The sequence below is a fragment of the Psittacula echo genome, assembly GCF_963264785.1.
Source record: "Psittacula echo genome assembly, chromosome: 2".
In the NCBI taxonomy this organism is placed as follows: Eukaryota; Metazoa; Chordata; class Aves; order Psittaciformes; family Psittacidae; genus Psittacula; species Psittacula echo.
The window spans coordinates 24,994,131-25,015,852 of NC_137737.1; the positions used below are offsets into that span (position 1 = coordinate 24,994,131).

The 21,722-nt window shown below is 42.0% G+C and overlaps 1 protein-coding gene across 1 annotated transcript in view; it reads left to right on the plus strand.

Annotated features, from left to right (window-relative positions):
* The first annotated feature begins 1,727 nt into the window (after positions 1–1,727).
* The window catches only part of STT3B (STT3 oligosaccharyltransferase complex catalytic subunit B), a 50,119-nt gene continuing 30,124 nt past the window's right edge, over positions 1,728–21,722 (plus strand). Inside the window, exon 1 of the mRNA XM_080611613.1 lies at positions 1,728–2,223. Coding sequence (XP_080467739.1) covers positions 1,943–2,223 — 281 coding nt within the window. The 5' untranslated portion in view covers positions 1,728–1,942. The remainder of the gene's footprint in view (positions 2,224–21,722) is intronic.

Genomic DNA, 21,722 nt, shown 5'->3' on the forward strand with positions numbered 1-21,722 from the left:
ACACACACAATGCAATAACCGCTTTCAAACCGACTGACCAAGTCACAGCTGTTGACTGGTTCAAGGACTGAGGAAAAATAGTTACAAATTGTTAAACTGAGCTTTCCACTAAAAGAACAATTTTCATAGAAAGGCTTCTACTTTGCTTACAAGGAAACATACTGTTTTCTTCCTCTGGCAAATAAAATAAAACCAGAGAAAAAAGCAAGGACTAATTAGAATTATATTAGTCAGCTAAGGCCCAGATTAGTCCCCTTTGGTATCAGTGAAATCAAACTGCAAATCTTCAGGACCTCTGAAGAGCCGCGTTTGTACATCAAATACAGCCCCACATAAAAGCCACAGAACTGGTTTTCGGTGTAAAACAGTGCAACCAACCATGTATTACTTCATTTTGCCTGTGCTTCTAAACGCAGGCAGCCTCCTGCCATCTGAGAAGGATGAAGGTCAGCATAACCATTCAAAAAGCACGACTGCAAAACCCGAGTAGCTTTCCATTTTCCTCACATTCTTCTAACTGCAGGTGTCATAAAATACTTGAGGAAGTTACAGGGCTCCCAAGCAGCATTTCATTATGAAAACACTTGAGAGAGAAGTCACTGTTTAAAACAAAACCTCGCCAGGTTTCCATTTGCTGGTCCCTGAGCCAGACTGAAGCGCTTCCAGCAGAGGCAGGCGGCTGCACCCAGGGTGAGAGCTGCAAGCTCTCCCTGACCTCAGCCAGGCCTTGCTTTCAGCCGCTCCTCCGAGCTGGCCAGGGCTAAGCTCTGGCACAACACTTGCTGCAACCACGCGGGTAACGGAAAATCTGAACCAAACCCACGAACGCTGCGGGAGCCCTGGGAGGCGCAGTATCACAGAGCGACCACACAGCATGAATGACAAACAAACGCAGGCTCCCCATGCCGAGAGGCGAGTGAGCACCGCTTAACGCCAGCCTCAGGGGAGCGAGGCGACCCGGCGGGACCGCCCAGGAACACCGCTGCCACACACACCACGAGAGGCGCCACTCCGAGCGCTGCCCCGAGCCGTTACAACCATCACCGCAGCGCTCGGCCACGCCCACATCCCGCGCAGACTACGACTCCCGGCAGACTCCGCTTCGCGGCACGCCGCGCGACTCGGGCGCCCCCGCACACAGCACGCCGGGATCGGTGCCGGCCCACAGGCAGGCACTGCGGCGCTGACCTCCGCTCCTGAGGGTGCCAACGTGACTAGGGAGCCTCATTCCGATTGGAGCAGACAGCCACCAGTCACTCGTGTCCCCCCGCCACCCCAATGGCTCTGCAGTGAGCGCAACCTCCCCCACGTTGCCACGCCTTCACCTCCACCGCTCCGATTGGCCGGCTGGGCTCGCCCCGCCCCATTAAAATACCTGTCGCTCTGTGACAGGCCGTCGCAGCGTTCCTGCCTAGAGGGATGCCGCGGGGGCTGGTCCCTCCCCCTCGTGGCTCCTTCCGCGCGGGAGGGCGGCAATGTCAAACCTCCCGCCTGTCCCCTCCCGCATGGGTGTGTGCGATTCCACCCCCCCCGACCCCCGTGCGCGCGCGCGACGCGGACGCGGCTCCCAGCTTCCCCGGCCACGCGCCCGCGGGCTTCCCGCGCTCTAGTCCTCCACCCTCCTGCGCGCGCGCCAGCAGGCCCCGCCCCCGGATCTTCTCGGCTCCTCCCCCCACCACCGGACCCGCCCCGCGCAGCGCCGCACTGGGATGGTGACGGCTGCGGCGGTGGGAGGCAGAGCCCGGCTGCGCGAGGAGGAGGAGGTGGCGGCGAGCCCGTGAGGAGAGCCGAGGGACCGGGCGGGCTCCGCCCCTGCCCTTCCTCCTGCTCCCTCCCCCCAACCCCTCCTTCGCCTCCCTCCCTCCCTCCTTCTCCCCTTCCCTCCCCCCCCCCCCCCCGCACGCGCTAGGCGGAGAGGCTGCGAGGGAGCCCCGGGTACAACATGGCGGAGCACTCGGCTCCCGACAACAAGCACAAACCCGCCGCCAACTCCGTGGCGCTGCTCAACAGCCGCGCCGGGGCGGGTGGTGGCGGCTTGGCGGCGGCGGCTGCCGGCGGCCCCCCGGCGGGCGGAGGCGGTCTGTCGGGGGGCCTGTCGCAGCCGGCGGGCTGGCAGTCGCTCCTGTCCTTCACCATCCTCTTCCTGGCCTGGCTGGCTGGCTTCAGCTCCCGGCTCTTCGCCGTCATCCGCTTCGAGAGCATCATCCACGAGTTCGACCCTTGGTGAGTGCCCGCCGCTGCCAGACGGGGCGGGGAGGCGGGAAACCCGACCCCTCACGGGGTGCGCCTCAGGTGGGCGCCGCGCAGTGACCCCCGGCGGTGGGGTGGTGAAGGGGAGTGTTTCCCCCTGCCGGTTTCCTCCGCCTCGGCCGCGGGAGGCCCGCGCCGCCACTTCGCGAACTTGCGCCCTGCCTGTTCCCGCGGCTGCCGGGCGGAGGGAGCCGAGAGCCGCGGCCGCCTTGGGAGGGAGGGAGGGAAGCGGGAGAAGGGAGGCGGTGCGGAATGGACACGTCGTGGCAGGTCGGAGGGAGCCCGAGGAGTCGCGATGCACGGGGACAAGGCGTGAGGGGCTGGCGGGAGGAAAGAGCGGCTGTGCTGGGCACTTAGGTGTCCCCTTGGGGACCGAGAGGACGGCTGTACCCACCGACCGGAGGGCTGGACGCGGTGGAGTTGTGGCAGAAGCCTCCGCCACGCTGCCAAGGGGCACGGGGAAAGTTACGGGACTGGCAGGGACATAGGTGCCGGGCAGGAATCGGGGACTCCTGCGGCCGCCGTCGTAATGAAGCAGTTGTGCCAAACGTGAGCGACGCCTGTGTCCTTGTGTCGCGGTGTTAAGTCTCCAGATGTGCTGTGTGGCTTCTCCGAGTGGTCTTTCCTAGAGTCCTTATCGGCCCGAGAGGGAGGAGGGTGAGGAATGCACTGCAGGAAGTAATCTTCAAAAAAGTGACTTGAGGGATTACAGTGAAATGGGTGACATTGATTTACTGCCAGGTGTTTCAAAGCTGCGTTTCTGAGCCCAAGGACTTCTGCTGTTCCCCACGCATCCTAATTTTTCTGAAGACTGCTTTCCCTCCTGCAGAAGCTGTCGGCTCTTTTCCCTGTTGAAGGGTACTGAAACCATTTTATGTGCAAGATCAAGAAATGCTGCACTCGTTCCTTGCAGCAGGGCGAAGTCAAAGACGATGGGACTTGTGGGGCAGGTTTTTTTAACGCGAAAACGTGACAATGAATTTTTATATTAGTGGCTACTTTATCCTAAGGATTCTGTGGGGTTTTTTAAGCCTTTAAGCAGGGTAAGCAGCACATGACTTTAGAATAATGAATTCTCTGTTTTAATTTAAAATTCTATGTCTCGGGTCTCATTTTTAATCCTATGAAGGAAAGAGATGCTTCGTTTTGAAATGCACTCTCTGTTAATCTAAAATTGTTACTGAAATTGTACTTATCTGCAAAGCATCCACTCTGCTTTGATAGTTTCAAAAGCACAACTTCCTCTTTTCGGGTTGTTTTTCCCCCTTTTCTGCCCCCCTCCATGTAATCCATTCACAAATCATGGTTCAGAAGAGTGGATAGAGAACAAGGAATTGCTTTGTTTTTTAAATGCTGTATGAATTAATAAACACTTTGCGATGTGAAAGCCAAATACCTCAAAATATCTTTAAAACATAAAGTAATTTCCCATAATTTAAGTGTTTTTCTGCAAACACAAATGAATGCAAGGAATGCAAACTTTCGGTTAATAAAGTTAACAGCAAGAGGAAGCACTGTTAAACGCATCTGTAGTGATACTGTGAACCTGTGGTTGTATCCTGTGGAGTAGTTCTTGAGGCTTTTCTAATCTAAATCTAAGCAAAAAGACTTTATATCATGGAGGAAACTTGGGGGGGGTTAAGCATACAACCTACATTTTTGTACAACTTTATCTGATTTTTATAATCAAGGCTCATCCTTGTTGGATAAATGGAAATTTTACAATGTAGAGTTGCACAACTTCCGTTATTAATCCTTGAAGGACATTTAAAAAGCTGCTGTGGGAGTTAAGTTCATAGCTGTGATATGGTTGTAAAGATAAACTGTTTTAAGTAATGTGTAAGCTGATGCAAAGTCATCTTACGGAGTACACAAACATAAGGCATTGCTGCCTACGCTGCTTTGATAATTGGAGAATAGGTGAAGTTGACGAAACTCAATTGATCTTAGCGCAGACCTGTGAGGAGCGGTGCAAGTGTCAAGAATCATGCCAGTGTCCTGTTGCCGCATGCCAGAAATGGTACAGGCAAATGCACTTAAGTTAATTAGTAGGAAAGAGGACCTAAAATGGTAGAAACTGAGGAAAAACAAAGGGTTTGCTCTATTGCAGCAGCAGTGTTGCTGGAAAGGATAAAAAATGATGTTCCTAAATACCTTTGAATCATGAGGTAGGCGTGGTTTTGCATAGTTGTAAGGATCTTACAAGTCTGACTCTAATGTGGGAAAAGAGTTTATGAAAAGAGATGAGAAGCAGTGCCCTTTTACTGGCCATTGTCTTTGCTGGTGGAACAGTGCTGTAGTTTTCTCCATTCCTTCAGCTTTTTCTGTGGAGCTTGCACAGCTAGGATACCTTGCAATGTGTTGATAAGTCACCTATTCTTTAGTATTTGTTTTGTGATCAAGAAAGGAGCCTAAGGTCTATTATATAAAATGAGGAGCGTAAGGCAAACCAGTTACTCTTTTGAAGGGAAACATCTTGTTAGGAAGTCAGTTTTCTGGTGTGGACGTAAGAAACTTAGGAGATCTGGGGTGGGAGGAAAGGGAGATTTGCCACTTTTTTTTCCTAGCATCCCTTTCAAGCTGCATTTATGACACTTAAGTTAGGTTTTGATTTGAGGAAGGGGAAGTTCGCTTGCTTGTCAAACAGGCCTCTGAGACTTAGTCCAGTTGACATTTCTTCCACAAGTCATGCAAATGTAGTATCATAGGCCAAAGCAGTAGAGAGAGAACAGCTTTTGATCCCCATTATAATACAATGCCTGTGTGAGGAAAAACAAACTGGTATTTTGATTTCACCATATAGTTACTTACAAATTTGTAACTTGTTTGTCATTACTTGGGTTGCTGTTGTTTTTTTCCACACTTTATACCTCTTATGTATAGCATTGCCACTTTATTTTGATTTATTTCTCATGTCTTGTTTACTTTCCATAATTGAGCTGGTATGGAGACTTTGAAAAATGTGTGTACTTCTTGGCAGCTCCTAGATCAGGTGAGCTTATACATGAAGTCAGTCAGCATTGGCTTTCAGCTGTGCTATTGAAAGGCCTTCAACATTTAACCTCTAGATTTCATTATCGGGCCAAGAAGTTGAAACATGGACAGTGAAGGTACATTGGGATAGACAGGTTTTGTGGCTGAAATACAGTTTATCTGTTGGCTGGTTTGGCAGCTGGATGGACCTGCAACATAATTTCTGTGCTACATACACAGGAGCGCACGGTGGAAGCTTTTCATGAAAGCACAACAGTGTGATTAACTCACTTGTCAAGCAAGGTCATTCCTCCTGTCAGATACTGGCTTAAATGCCAGCATGGTTGCTGAACTAAGGCAACCAAACTTATGTAGTTCTTGGACAGAGACTGTTTTCTGTGCACTGTTTTGTCTAAAGTACAGCTCCAGAATGCCACTGCTTGCTGTGCACTGATTTGTCTAAAGTACAGCTCCAGCATGCCCCTATTTCATATATTTCATATATATTTCATATATTTCATTTGGCTGCTTGTATCATATATATACAGATAACAATCTATATGTGTGTGTATATAGATATGTATTCATACATATAAGGTAGCTATATCTAGCAAGAACATTACATCCTGATACTGCTGCTAACTGAAATGGTAATAATCATTTGTACATCAATAGTCTTCAGGGAGTGCTATCAAAATAGTAACATTCATTTTATTTGCACAGTTTTTACCATTAAAGTCACGTATGTGAGAACTGTATCTGAATCATTAATCATATCCCATGACATTAGATCAAACTTTTGTCTTTCCCTGAGAATTTTAACAATTTGTTAAGCATCAGATTAACACCGGTTACCTTAGGAGTGAAACCTGGCTTAAGCTGAAATTCATGTCTGAGCATGAGCCCTTCTCCGTACCAGTTGACGCATGCAGGATGAAGCACCAGTGCAATCTTTGTCAATTGTATTTGCCTATCTGCAACTGCCAGGAATGTTGTCTCCTACTGTCCTGACAGTTTGTGGTACTGAACAGCACTATCGCAATCACATATACATCTTTGCCTCTTCCAAACTGACATCATTGATCACTCAAACCACCAGCTCTTTACCTGTCATCAGGGTGACCATTGCTTATCATACCTCATTGAGGTAACATAACTGTGCTAGTGGGAAGAATGGTTTATAGGTATGATAGCAGTCCACTTTGTCATCACTGATACCATGATCTACCATTAGTGGACTTCAGTAAATAGGGATGAACTTGTGAAAATAAACATAAGGTTGGTGTCATTGGTTGCATTTCAAAGGCAGACAGGTTACAGACAGGTAACAAAGGAAGTTAGGCTTTATCTTGGGCACAGCTCTAAAGACAGGTTTTGCTAGGCTCAAATCACATTTACTAGATGGATTCTTGAGCTTTTATGAACTTATTTCATTAATGAAAATTCAAATTAACACCTATACATATGATATGAAAGCTTCATTAAAATACGAAGTGTGACTCAGGTGCTGTGTGGAATTGATCAAACACTGGAGGTTGTGTAAATGTATTGATTTTATTTGGAGAGAGTAAGGGCGTGGGTTTGTGTTGTAGTTAGCTGTGATCCGATGGTTGCCTTTTTGGAGTAGAGTTCTGTCGCCCACTGCGCAGTCTTGCTTTTTATTTTGTACTTGCTCTAAAGCAGTCATCGTGAGTTGATTCAATGAGGTGAATTGTAAAAGTACCGTAACATTTTAGCTCCCTGAGCCTGCCCACCATCAGTTATTATACTGCAGTTTGGCTTCTTATTTGTTAGGAAGAGTATGAATGTTGGGAAGGAATGCAAATATCAACTGATTTTAGTGGGTAAACTATGATTGAGTGATAGAGTGGAGACATGGATATGTATAAAAACAGAGCATGTTAAGGCACTGGAGCAAGAGAAGTGACAATGTAGCAGTGAATGAGAGTACCTTAAGCTGGGAAGGGAAAAAGGATGGGGGGAGAGGGGAATATCATTTAAAGAGGATGATAGTGTTGATAATCTCAATTAACAGTACTCAAATCTGTAGGCTATAGTGAGATGTCCAGATAATTCATTTGAACATTGCTTACTTGCCAGTGACTCTTGCTGGGCAGACAGGCAGCAGATTGCATAGTAAATGTGTTTCTCTTGAGCGGTGGCAGCCACTGTCATCTTCAAGCTGCTTTCTGGAGACTTTCAGTTTATCCCATAATATTGTTGAAGGTGAGTATATGAAAGTGGATCTGTTTAGGAAACATTTCCAAACTACTTTAGGATTCTTTTCCCAGATACTTCCTTCTGTTTATAATCTTTGAAAACTCCAGACCTTGGGAAACCACTTGATTCCAAACCAGTTTGAATACAGTCACTTTGGATTGAATTTGAGATGCTGCAAATATCATGAGATTCATATTGACAACTTACTGTAGTATCTTCATTCACAAGCTTTTGGATTCAGTGAATTGAGAAGTGCTGCATTTCTGTTTTATAGGACTGTACCTTAAAAGATTGTGTACTTAGTGAACAGTTGGATTAAGTATTTTGTGACTTTTTTCTGAAGGTAAGATACAGATGTATTACACTTAAATGAGTAAAGTTGTTCATACTTTAGTAATACTAATAATTTTAGTGGAATTTCAGGTAGCTCAAATTCAATTCTGCCATTTTATTGAAGTAGAAAAAATAGTCTAGCATAGTCTTCAAATCCAATTTAGCAGGGCCTGTGTGTTCATGAAGGGCAAGTTTAGAGATTTTTTTAAAGTTCTTGAAGAATAGTCTGCCAGATACCTTTCCCTTCCCTCTTTTTGATGAGGAAGATCCAGATTAGGCATCTTTTTTGATCTTTGCTTCTAGTGCAGTATGGTATGGGTTGAGAAACTCTGTTAGCACAGGTCAGTTTCTGGCTCAAAAGCCAGCTTTTCTAGATTATAAATCCTGTATGTCCAGGGACTTGAACAGCCTTTTGTTGTTCAGATGCTTGGAGGGTTCTGTAAAGTAAACTTTTCTAGAAGGTTGATGATGGTGTTAACAGTCACGAAGATGTGCTGTCACTGTACTGAACTTCTCTACTGCTTAGGAAATAGCAGAAATAGGTAAATATTAGAAATTCAGCAGAAGGATGACAGTTGGACAGAGTTGAAGGCATAGCAGAGACATGAATTTCTGCTATGGGGAAGAGTGGGGAAGACCTGAGGCTAGATTTGATCAGTTAGACTGATGCAGCTGAAAAGCAGTTCACCATGTGGCAGCATAAAATAACATTAGTGTAAGAATCAAACCTGTGCTCCACCTCAGCTATTGTTTTCTACCCTCTGTACTTGGCAGGTAATGTTTCTTTCCTCACTTGCACAACTTTTAATTGGGGTGAAAACCTCATGTGGGTGCAGTAACGGGGTTATGCATGAGAGGGTGGGAGGGACAGTGTTCATAAAATGTGTGTAGAGTATGGCTGAGTACAGAGACCACCCTTACAGTCTTCTTTTGGAAAACATAAGAGATGAGGCAGAATACTTGCAAAGTGTTGACCTTTTTATTGATTTGTTTATAGCAGAATGAAACTTGAAAATGTATTGGAATGTTTTATGTAGGCTGGGTTGAACTGAACCAGCAAGTTTAGCTTTTAATGCCATTATTAGGAAAAAACCAAACAAAACGGTCTGCAGTAAATACTCACAAACACTTGACTAGCTAGAGCAAATACTATGATGAAAATCCCTGAATGGACTTTTCTTGGTAGATATTCTATTATTTGAGCAGCTTAATATGTTCTGTTTCTTAAACAGAAACTTGATTTGATTGCATAGGGTTAGATGCTTTATAAAGGTTACCTTTTGCTTCCTATCATAATTCTCTCTTAATGGTCTGGTTTTGGCAGCCTGTAATACTAATACTCATGTTTTTAAATCTCTTGTGTTGAACTGGTGGGAAAAGGGAAGAAGAAAAATTTTGCACGGTAAAGCTAGCAGGAAAATTCAAAATCCTATAGGTACTAATAGATTTTAAATGAGTTGGGAGCAGGCTGGGTTTAGGGAGGTGTCTTTGCTTTTCCACAACAGTCTCTTCTGTTTCAGTCACTCTGTATCCCATTTAATGTCTTATCTGTGCATGTGCTGGAGAGTTTCCCCAATTTTTGAAAATTCTATTCTTGCAAGCCCTTTGAGGTACATTTGTACTGACATTTAGGGCTAATCCTGAGGGCTTCTTTCTACTTAGCAGAGCCATTAAAGCTGCAGCTTTCAGAGGCTGTGGAGCCTGCACCCTGTAGCAGATCACGTGCAGATGTTTTTACTATTATTAACTCCTTTAGCAAAACTTCTAACCATCAGTCTTACCACGTGCTTGGAGAACAAAGTAAAATTAAGACAAGTATTAGGACAAGTATTGCTATAGTATTTCTGTGTTTCACGTCATTAGTAAATGTCCAAAGGATAGACTTTATTTCCAGCCCTGTAGCTGAGCAAAGTTTTTGATCTTTATCTGAGCTGTTGCTGGAAGTCAAGCGGAGGTATTTTTAAATGTGGATAGCGGGTAGTCTGGGCTTGAGAGGTACCATGAAATTGACCCTAATGCTGTACCACACCTTACATAAGTTGAGGCAGCCTGGGGAATGAATTTAAGAACAGATACAAACAAAATAGATGAGCTGCTCTCTTTCCCAACTTACTGCTTCTTTCCCAGGGTAAAGGCTCCTTTGGCATATGAAGAATTAAATATACTTCAGAAGTTCTTGCTATTAAGTGAGGCAATATCCCTGTGCTTTAGGAAAGGAAATGATCTATTTTAAACAAGGAATAACTGAGTGTACATTAGTGCTTGGAAGAACAGGATCAGAATTTAAAATGTTTTTCTGCTGTGGGAGACCCAAGTCCAGTATCATATACTATCATTACATTAGATGGCTAGAGCCCATCTAATATAAACGACAGGAGTATGTGGACTGTATTGATCATTACTTCCAGATGTTAAAATGCTTATATAATTTTCTTTGGCAGTTGTTTTATATGGATTATGTTACTTTGTTAGGTAAAGAGCATGTTGGAGTTCTGGTCAGCTGATAGTCCATGAAGAAAGAATTGCAAAACACCTTTTCAAAACTTTCCTGACTTAAACAAAAAAATCCTCTTGAGAAGTACATTGCAACTGAGGATGCAAATTTGGTTTGATTATTGATATTTGGTGGTGTTCTTAATGGGGTTGCTATTATCTTCTAGACTGTTCGTTTACATATATTTAGTAGTCAGTATCATTACATATATTTAAAAAGAGTGGCTTACTGTATGCATGGGCACCATCTATCTTGTTCGTTGAATAGTAAATGGATTTTGCAGAAGGGAAATATAGTGTGTAGTTATGTAATTTTAAACTGTTCTAGCACATATGGCTGGGCAGGCTACATTCTGTTGGTTCTTTGATTTATTCTTGTCGGTTTCTGTGTTCATTGTTTGCAATTGTTATACTATAAATGGTAGCCAACTTCTTTAAATTCAAAGCATTTATTTATTTTTATTTTGCTCTTCCCAGTAGATGGACATTTTAAAGAAATCTAGGTATGGAAAGTACCTGTTTGAGGATGCAGCTGACTGGGGGGAAGACCACAGGTTGAACAGCGTTATCTGTGTGCTATAGCCAGAAGATGTGAAAATACGGCAATAGATTTTCTTGGTGCTGAAGCAAAACATAACAAAACAAGCCTACTTGTGCTGAATACTTTATGTTTATCCACAGGGCTTTTCGAGTGTGTGGGGAATGTGGCTTTTGGGGAAGGGGTGGTGTGTGTTTGTTTTTCTCTAGTCTATTGCATATGTCAAATGTGTTTCTTCGCTATTCTGAACTTATCCTAAACAGCATTTGGAAGTTTAGTTGAATAATTTCATAAATATTGTTAAAAAAGTTTATCTTGAAAAAGATGGTTTCATCTTCATGGTCAAAATACCTGGAGTGTATCGTTTGGGTATTAAAGGCCTTTAAAATGACTTTAATTCTTTTCTCTGGCAATAGATAAAACACCTTAAAGTTGCAATTCTGCTAATTTAGAAAGCGGAACAGAATCAGAGCTTTGACATTATTGTACTGATGTTAACAATGGAAGTAAATGGGCATCTCTTTGGCTTACTTTACTGTAGAAATAGTCATGAAAGCCAATGCAATGTCTGAATTTTCCAAGAAGCTCTGTAATGCTATGTTTTGACTATTTTATCTTATACATGTGACTGGAGTGATTTGTCTGATGTCAAGTGTCTGAAATAATATTTGAAAACCTGTTGCATATGTCTCACAATTCTTTTTACTCTGTAACAGTTCTAATCTTTCATTTGCCAAAGAGAAAATGGATTTTGATGCTGGAGAAACTACGTTAAACATTTGCAATAGTACCTTAATTTATGATGTTTCGGGTCAGCTAGTGATGACAGATGTAATTTTTCTCCTCTGGCTAGATATGTTCAGGAGCCAAGGAATTTGAAGTGGTTCAATTTTGTTATCTACCACTACTTCACCAGTGCTCACTCCACCCTTCCAGTTTTGCTTGGGCAAAGACTGGATGATATGTGTTATGTCATGCTTGTAATTGTTTGATCACTGAATTTGATTTTCTAGCTTTTGTTTTAGCAAGTCAACTCCAGAGGCCTTTTTTCCTTACACTTCCATCATACTCTTGTTTCAACACAATACTCTTACCACACCTCATGCTTTCTGATAGTATGTTCCATACTGTGTGATCTTCAAGAAATAAAAAACCCCACAGGACAGCTTTAAATATTACTCAAATGGTACTTCTACCTGAGAAGTTAAGCAGTGTTGTCTTATATCTCAGTATCAAATATGCTTTGCTGGAGTACCCAGGGATATCATTTGTGCGTTGAAAAACATGGAAGATGATTCCAAAGGTTCCTTCAGGAACCTCCAAGAAGTTGCTGTGGATGGTAAGATGGTGGTTCAGAGTGTAGTGAGTAAAGCCTGACTCAATGTCTATAATATGACACAGTGCTGCTGAGCTTGTCTTCACCAATATAAATTGGCATTATTTGCATCTACTCAAATGCAGCAGATCTGAATTTCCCATCACCTGTTGGGCATTTCCTGGGATAGTTTTCTGCTGTGTTAACAAGTTAAGGCAGCTGACAGAAGTCTGGTAAGCACATGTGTCAAGATCTGCCACTGAATGCAAGGGAGTGAAACTATTGGCACATCCTGTACCCTGATCTGATCTCAAGTATCCATGAGTTCTCTGATCAACAGGTCATGGGTTATCAAAAAATGAACTTATCAATGGTTTATGCTAAAGCTCTTCTACTGTACTGTTAACTGTTTACAAGTTCTGCAGAATTAAGATTGTCATTGCTTAAATGGTTGCATGGGATGTTGGGTATCTAGAGCTGAATCCCTCTTGTAAATCAGGAAGGCTAACTTTAGTTTTGTAATTGAAATGTGTATTTGTGGAAAGAAAGTTGAGAGGGCATATGGTCTGATGGGGATTGAAGCGTGTAAGGTCCTGGAACAGGCCAATTTAGTTCATGTCTGGAGAGTGAGGAGGGAGATTTAGGATTATGTGATGTAAGAACTATCCCTTGAGAACTTCTGCTGGGTCTTTCCCAACAGCTTTCATGTATCCCCTGCAATAAAACTCTTTCAGCTCCACCTGAACTGCAACTGATCCTCTTGCTTTAGTGTCTTCATTTCCTCATTCCTTTTCATGGGCAACCAGAAATTCATTTTACCTTACCCCATTTCATGTGGCAACAGGGGAGAAGAGGAAAGCATGGTACTTCAGGTCGGTACTTGTTATTTAATAAAATGGCGTTAGAAATTAAACTCACCCCGTTTACTGTTCATTAATATAAAACACAAGGGCTATAGCTACCAAAATGTATGCTAATGTAGCCAGCTGGTCAATGAGGAGATGTGTTTGGGAAAAGACATAATCCTGGACATATGATAGATGACGCAATGGTGGGTCTAGTCTATGAGTATTTACATAATAGTGTTAGTGGCAGAAAGGCATTGGAGCTTCAAAGCATATGTGTATAATATTAAGCCTAGCTCATCTTAACAGTGTTGCCCTACCTCCACTTTTTTATTATATTTACTCTTTTTTCATTTTAAAGCCCCTCTAAGGTCTGACTTTAAACAAAACAGCAGTTTGGTCTTACTAAAATGACAGAGGAGCACAGTGAAATAGTTTGACAGCTACAATATAGTAAGAGTAAGCAATACTAGAAACTCCCATCAAATAATGAGAAAACAAACATGTAACTTTCATTTCACATTGTACATGGCAGGAATTTAGTATTAATTATAAATACTGTCTTAAATGCTGAGCACTGTGGTCACTGCAGTACACTTAATCTGTGGTGCTTCTCTGAGGGTATCTGACAAATGGTAAATAATGTTTTGTGCTTCTTGTGCATACTCTAAAGAAACATTGATAACCATTAAGTACCATTCTTAATAGTTTGAATTAAATTCAATGAAAATTTGCACTTATTTATTTATTTTTAAATTTAGACTTATTTTAAACAGTGTGAAAGATATAAATGTAGTGAATAATTGATTTTAAATTCTGCTTGCTTACTTGCTTCAGAATAAATCAGATATTGAAAGTGAATAAAAAATGCAAAACATGGGACTTCAGTCTGTGTATTGTAGGGAAGATAAAAATAATTTTCTGTTGTTATCTACATTCCTTGACTTTGTTCATTTTATTGGTGACATCCTATTCCCACTCCAGTTTCCTCCAGTGTGAGAATATGCAGTTGCTTTGCAAACAGCTGGAAGTATTTCTGCCCTCAGATGGAGATCACCATCCCTTCTGTTGGACTGGTATTAATACATCATTTGTGTACTCCTAATCTGCTTCAGAGAAAAATCAAGTGAAATAGTTCAGATCATCTTTAGAGTTGTTTGCTTTTTAGCTGTGATTCAAGCTAATTTGTCTGATCTGTGTAAGGAGGTGGATTAGGAGTGCTTCTGCAATCTCTTTAACCAGCAAAGGTCAGCTGAAAGATAACTTCCACAGTTAAATTTGGGCGAGAGTATAATTCAGTACAAGGCATTCTGTAGTTGTGAATCCTTCCTCCCACCTCTTCCACCCTTACCCTCTCACACGTCGGGTCTTTTTCATTTTAGCTTTATTTGATAATTGGATCTGTTTCTAGGTTTCTGCAAAGCCTAGATGCATTGTTTAGTTTGTTCTGTAGGTATCTATATATATATATATCTATATATGTACATACCTACAGCAGAAAAATTGCCTCATCCCTGCTACAAGCATGATGAATGCATTATTTATGTCTATTTATGCCAGCTTAGTGAAGGGTTAAGCAGAATTTGAGCAGGCATATCTAAGTTAGATAAAATTAGGTCTTTAACCCAGCCTCAATCACTGGGAAGAAATTTATCAAGTTAGATAGAGACTCTAGTTCTGCTCTGATGATGCTTTGTATTATGTACTATGAAACAAATCTTTATTTTTTCAGCATTCATTGTAGTAAAAGGTCAGTAAGTCAATACTGCAATAGATGGAGCTGAACAGGTTCGCTATGAGAGGTCCAACTTCTTGGAATAAACATCGTCTACATACAAAAAGGACAATCGAAAGAAAGCATAGTTAGAGAATTCAGGTAACTGAGAGCTAATGGCAGGAGAAAGAATAGCAGGTGCAGTAAGAGATGTACTGAAAAGCAAGGAAATATTCAAGGAATATTGAATGAAACACTACCTTATTTTAACTTGCCAGACTGACTTAGACTGCTGACATGCAACAACAGCACTGTAGATTCGTTTAATTCCTGTGAGCTAACAAAAACCTGACATCTGTACAGTGTTTTAATATCTCATGTCCAATTCTGGCTGGACCTACTTTTTGTTGTGTTACATGGAAGGGCGAGCAACAGGCTGTTGGTTATTAAGGGGTGAGCACAACAGTTTCTGCTAAAGCTCTTCTGTGGTGCTGTAGCTCTTAAAATGTTCTGTCAGAAATAAGATTGTCATTACCTAACTATCATATGGGATGTTGGTGACCCAGAGCCTTTTACCATGTCTTGCGTTTTACAGGGTAGAAACATCTGCCAAGCCACCTTGCATCCAGATACCCTAAATTTCACTTAGTGGAAAGTGATCGTGAAGTTGGTTCAACTGCATTTTGATGCAAAATTAGTATTTCTTTCTGATTACATGCTAGATCTTGCTATAGGATAGCAGGCAGTGTGTTTGAGATCATTTGAATAAGAATCGTCTTATTGTTGATTAGGTGTTGCAGGTTGCTTCGTTCCATAGGAGGACCATGAAAAAAGTGGCTTGGGAGCTAGCTACTGACAAGCTAGAAGTCACTTCTTGTAAAGCAGTCATGTTCAGCCCATTGATTTCTAGTATCACGTTTCTCACAGAAAATAGTATTTTGCTTCTTAAAGTGTATTATTCAGCTAATTGCCGTTTGAATTCCTTTCTGCCAACCAGATCCTCATGTACTACCACCAGCCTTTAACTTTGAAGATCCTGAAGTTAAACTGCATCCATCATGTTAAAAACAAGTACAGCATGAATCTATTTCATCTGGAAGAAGCATCCTTCTTGAACATATTCTTGAATTTAGTACAAAGCCCTCAGAGTTGCGAGATACAGGGCTAATATGCCACAGAGTAGCCCAATAGCACTCGGAAAGAAACAGCTGCAATACTACAGGGCCTTTTGAGTTTGTGGTAGTTAATACTGTATTGAGCAGAGAAGTGATGCCTCTCAAGAAGTTGGTGTTGTCAAAAGATAAGGAACCAGTATTGCCAGCAGTATTGATGCCAGTCATAGTGTAGTGCATACTGCAGTGAAGTATGTCCAGTAAAGAAGAAAACGAGCATTCAGGTTTCCCCTGTAGGAATTTCGAATGATTCTGTTTGTGTTTTATCATTGACACTTCTTTGCAATTTTGACTGTCTCAAGGAAAAAAAGTCATTATCACTTACTTCTTGGGTCTAAAATGTTGTTAAAAGTTACAAGTGGTGGGCTTCACTGGTGAAGTTTGTCTTTCTGTATTAATAAAAGTAACACTTTTCTTAATAATTTGCCTTGAGACATGGAATTGTTCAAAAGCAAGACAGAAAGGTGTCATGAAGAAAAACTAATAATCCTAAAGGCCTAATAGGAATTGCCTGCAAGTGTGGCCAAATACATGCCCATTTCAGTGATGATGGGAAGCATATTATGGCTTCATATGAAGTTTATTGTGTGAAAAGTGTAAGTTGTGGTCATGGAATACTTTAAAAGTCTTGCAGCTCTTTAGCAAGAGATGCCCTGGGCTCTCTGAGGAAGTTAAGAGTGACTGTATGCTCCCTGTAGAATTTCGTATCATTAAGCTACTGGCAGCATGCAGCTGCTGATTTCAGCACTTGCTAAGCGTGACATCTTATTGCAGGCAGTGAAAATACCATGCTAAGTAGTGGTGGTAGGAATACTGTAATCCTTCTTAAACACACTGGGGACATTCTGATACTCGTAATGGTTATTCTATATCCATTCTGGTATTCTTCAGGATTTCTATTGAGCATGGTTGAATGCTGGACCTGAAAAAATACATGTCCTTCCAATTGTGACATCCAGCTTTTCTTTTTTTTTTTTTTTTTTTTTTTTCCTCCTGTGGGCTTTCTGCTGTTCTTCACCATCAGGGATTATTCTAATGGTATTGCAAGCAAGCGGAGGTTGGCTGCTCAGCCAGATTCCAGGAACAGAAACTTCTTCTTTCTTTGACTCAGAATTTCCATCTTTTCTCAAGTTAGGTGGCTGCATCGCTGCAGAGCTTCCTGCAGTTTTATTATGTCAGCATACTTACTATCCTTCATATAACAGAGGAGTCTTTGCCACGTTTTTCTGAGCATGTTTGTTCAGAATTAGGAATCTGAAGTCGAAAGCAGGATCATGACTAATTTTGAGCCTCAGGAAACTCAGAATGATAGTACTGCTGCCAATTCTCTTATCAAATGTTAGACTTCTGGTAGACAGTCAACTTTCAGGATGTGTATTTCTCTTTTCTGATGGCCCTACTTAGAACAGAATTCCTGAAGATCAGTTTGCCCTCTTTAAATATAGGGCACTCTTGGGAGCTTTCAGCAAATACTTGATATTAGGTTGAGGCATATCTCAGGATACAAAGACTAACTTACATATCCATGTATTTTGAGATAAAATCACAAAGACTAAACTGTCAAAAATTCCATATTTAACTCCTAAAACCCATCAGGAGTTTAGGGGAATTAGAAGAATATTAAACTCTACATTAGGCAAAGCTTTTATTTTTTTTCTTTCTAGTGGACTTGACTTAATAATCGTCTTTTGGTCAACTTTAATGAGAACTGTGCAAACATGTTCTGCGTCCTTTGTGAAACACGGGGTAGAGTTAATGTGTTCATGTTTCTTGTCCAGTGAGGTGCAGAAGCTCCAGTTGAGTGTGCAAAGTGATAACATCTTCCATGTAAAACTCTGGTAGGTGATAACTCCTTTCTGGTGACATCAGGTTAAAAGAAAGGAGTGTGAGATTTTCCTGAAATAAAATGGCCTGATTGCTTCTACAGTTTGCAGTTATGTCAGTTTTGGCTCAGGTAAACAGAGGACCACATTCTCTCTCACTAGTTCTTATGTGTGTACAGCTCAGTGTGCTTTCTCGCTGTGAAATCTATGTAACACCTTAGGTTTGGGTTGTAAAGAGCCTTTCCTACTGTGTACCTCTCATAAATACTTTTGCCTACAGGTATTGCTGGTGCAAAATTCTGATCTTTATTAGTTGAAGCTACATGCATACTTTCCAAGGTAATAAACTCAACACATGTAAGCATTTTCATGATGAGAAATACTGCTCTAGTGCATTGAATTCATGATGTGATTGATGGGGTACTGTATTTCCATTTTAAAAACCATATACAAAACTCGTAGGGGTAATTATTTGTAGATACAAGCTTTAGAATAAGACTTCCAGGATGTTGTGCTGGTAGTAAAATATGTAGGCAAGCAGGTGTTTTAGAATTTAGTATGGAATACTGCATATACGTTTGTTTCAGTGGAAATTGCTGAACTTTCTCATTAGACTTTCTATAAAAGTGTTGTGCTGAATAAATTCTTCCTTTGGATGCGAAGAATATGTCGGATATGGAGTTAATATGCAACTATCTTTTTCAAGAATCTAGACTTGCCATCTCTAATTAGATGCTGTGTGGCAGAATTGATTCTGTAATCTACATTTGCATTAAAAACTGACTCCTAGAATTGCTCAGATAGCTTGTGATGTTCACAGTTAGTTTGTATCATGTAATTTTTCCAAGTTGGCAGATGTGAAAAATTTTCTGCATCTGCAGCTGAAGACTTTTAGAGCAGAGAAGCCTTTATAATTGCAGGCTTTGAAAATTTTCAACTGATGCTGTTAGTAAGGAGATTATATATTCTCAGATGGCTATAAAATGCCAGCTAAAAAGTCTAGATGGTGGGGCAATAGTAGCATGAAATTTGTAGGGTTTTAGACTGCCAACGTTCTGACAAGAAGCAACACTGATGTTGCACTTTGCTATGATGGGAGGGTGAAACGAATTCTATCACTCTAAGTGTAATTTGCCTTAAATGTTAAGATCTGGGTGAAGTAACTGCATTGCTGTATATGTGCTCTTTTACTGTGTGTTCTTACTTTCTAGTAGGCTTAATTTTATTTGAATGTTAATCTTAAGTAGGACTTTTGTCAAGGAAATACTGAACTTACGAATGTCAAGCCAAAGATGTCTCCTTTATAAATACAGCAGTAATTGTTGCTGTGAAGTGCTGGAGAATTCTGTAGCTTCTGGATAGAGAGAGTGATTGTCCTGGGTTCAGCAGCAGCAGTCATTTTTTCTCCTTCTTAGTAGCTGCTGCAGCGCTGTGTTTTTGACTTTCGGCCTGGGAACAAAGCTGATAACAGATGTTTAGACTGACCAAGGACTTTGTGAGTCTCATGCTCTGCCAGGGAGGAGGAGAAGCCGGGAGGAAGCAGGGACAGGACACCTGACCCAAACTAGCCAAAGAGGTATTCCATACCACAGCACGTCATGCCCAGGATGTAGAATTGAGAGTTTCCGGAAGGGCGGGATCACTGCAGGGTGCGGGTGAGGTACCGGTTGGTGAGCGGTTGTATTCTCTTCCTTGTTATTTCCTTTATCATTATTATTATTGGTGGTAGCAGCAGTGGTTTGTGTTATACCTTAGTTATTAAACTGTTCTTATCTCAACCCGTGGGAGTTGCATTCTTTTGATTCTCCTCCCCGTCCCTCCAGAAGTGGAGGGAAGAAAGGTGGGGGGGGGGGAAGTAGACTGCGTGGTTCTGATTTACGGCCTGGGCTTAAACCACGACAGACTAGCATTACCTTGTGCCATCAAAAACCAGTCCATAGAGTGGAATAAAAATCAAACCCAAGCATGAACAGATAGTTAAGATTATGTATTAAGAGTACATAACATATAACTGAAAACTTTACAGGCTTTATTTCTCAAGTTGCTTAGTTAAGCTTTCTGTATTGATGTTGCTACTAAAAAAAAAAATTATGCCTCTGCTCAGTTATGCTGTTGCTGCTTGTGCTCTATTCTATGCTGAAATTGAAATATGCTTTGAAAATGAGAACCATGTCTTTATGAACTCATCTTCATTTGTCTACTGAACTAGCTATAATATAGGTATCTCCAGTAGTGCCACAAAATTAATGGTACCATGCATACAGCACTTTTGTGATCATTCAGGCATCTCCCCAGAGGTTCAAACTACAATATCAGCCTCATTTGGTGGTTGGGACATTGAATTCTGAAATGTGCAAAGACTTAGGATTCTTTGATTACTTTAAAGCTTAGCTTGGAGGAGGAAACAGTTCAAACTACAGACCTGACAGAAAGAGGCAAGGAGAATAGCAGAGCATCACTTTTCCTCCTAGAACATCAGCTAAAATAAGAAAGGTCAACGCTTAATGGTGTTAGTCAGGTCCTTAAGAGCTCTTCTCTGATTAATTTTACCAAGTCTTATCTTTTTCACAACATGGACTGAGAACTTGAATATTCATCTCAGTCCTTGAAGCTAGGTTCTTAATTGAGCAAGTGCTTCCCATAATCTTTTCTTTATTCTTCTCAGGTTTGTCTCAAAATTACCTGCATCAAAGGGATGAGGGAGGATAAGAGGGAATCTTGGGAAATGGGTGAACAGTTCCCATACCTCAGGATCAGATGGGTATGAGAATTGAGGGTGGATCATTTCCTTCAGTCTGGTCCTTTTGCATAGTGTTGCATTCTGTTCAGTCACTGTAACCAGTAGCATACCCCAGTTCCTGTGTCTGCTAGGCTGATGTCTAGCCAGTCAGAAACAGGGTTGGATAAAAAAACCTAAATACCGCCTATGCTTGCTGCCACTAGAGATGGAAGAAGCGGGGAAAGCAGTGACACCCAAAGCTGTAATGCAACCCCTACCCAGCACTCGATCTTCTTGTCTCCATTCTGATTCTTCCCTCAGTTGCAGCCCCTAAATCCCCAGGTTATGAGTATTGGCAAAGGTGTCACCTTCTCTCATATTTCCCAGGGCTGTTTTATAACCCTGTGAAACCTATAGATAGTTGCAGATGCTGCAACTGTACTGCCATAGAAATACCTCTGTGCTGCTCTTCAAACAGTTCAGAAAGTACCAAGATAGAAGGTTTTGCGACTATGGTTTACAATATTCACTGTTCATTAGTGCCTCTCCATTCTGGCCTAAAGGGAAACAGTTTTACAAGGCTCAGGCTTGTCCCTAAAGGATTAGAGTGCTATGAAGTGGGCAAGCAGTACCAGAGCATAATACTGTCATCATAGGATAGCTAGACCATACTGCTCTCTGGTGCAATGTTGCTGCCACTTTTCTGGTGCGTGAAACCGGTTTCAATATGCAGCATTGCTCATCAAGCTTCTCCTTATGTATACATATATTTATATTTTAACATATTTGTGTTTGTAGGTTTCCTGGTGAGGGATGAAGTGAGTTGGTTTTTTTGGGTTTTGTTTTTTGTTTTTTGTTTTTTTTTTTCTAAAGTCAAAGTGAGGTGCTGTAGCTAAGCTTCTAAATACTTCTTAGGTTTCTATGGTCAGAAGGTTATTTCTTGTTCTCACCTATAGATCTTCATCTACTAACCCCAGGTTCCAATATAGGTTGGGGAACGACCTGTTAGAGAGTAGTGTAGGGGAGAGGGACCTGGGGGTCCTAGTGGATGGCAGGATGACCATGAGCCAACACTGTGCCCTTGTGGCCAAGAAGGCCAATGGCATCCTGGGGTGTATTAGAAGGGGGGTGGTCAGTAGGTCGAGAGAGGTCCTCCTTCCCCTCTACTCTGCCCTGGTGAGACCGCATCTGGAATATTGTGTCCAGTTCTGGGCCCCTCAGTTCAAGAAAGACAGGGACCTGCTGGAGAGAGTCCAGCGCAGGGCGACAAAGATGATTAAGGGAGTGGAGCATCTCCCTTATGAGGAAAGGCTGAGGGAGCTGGGTC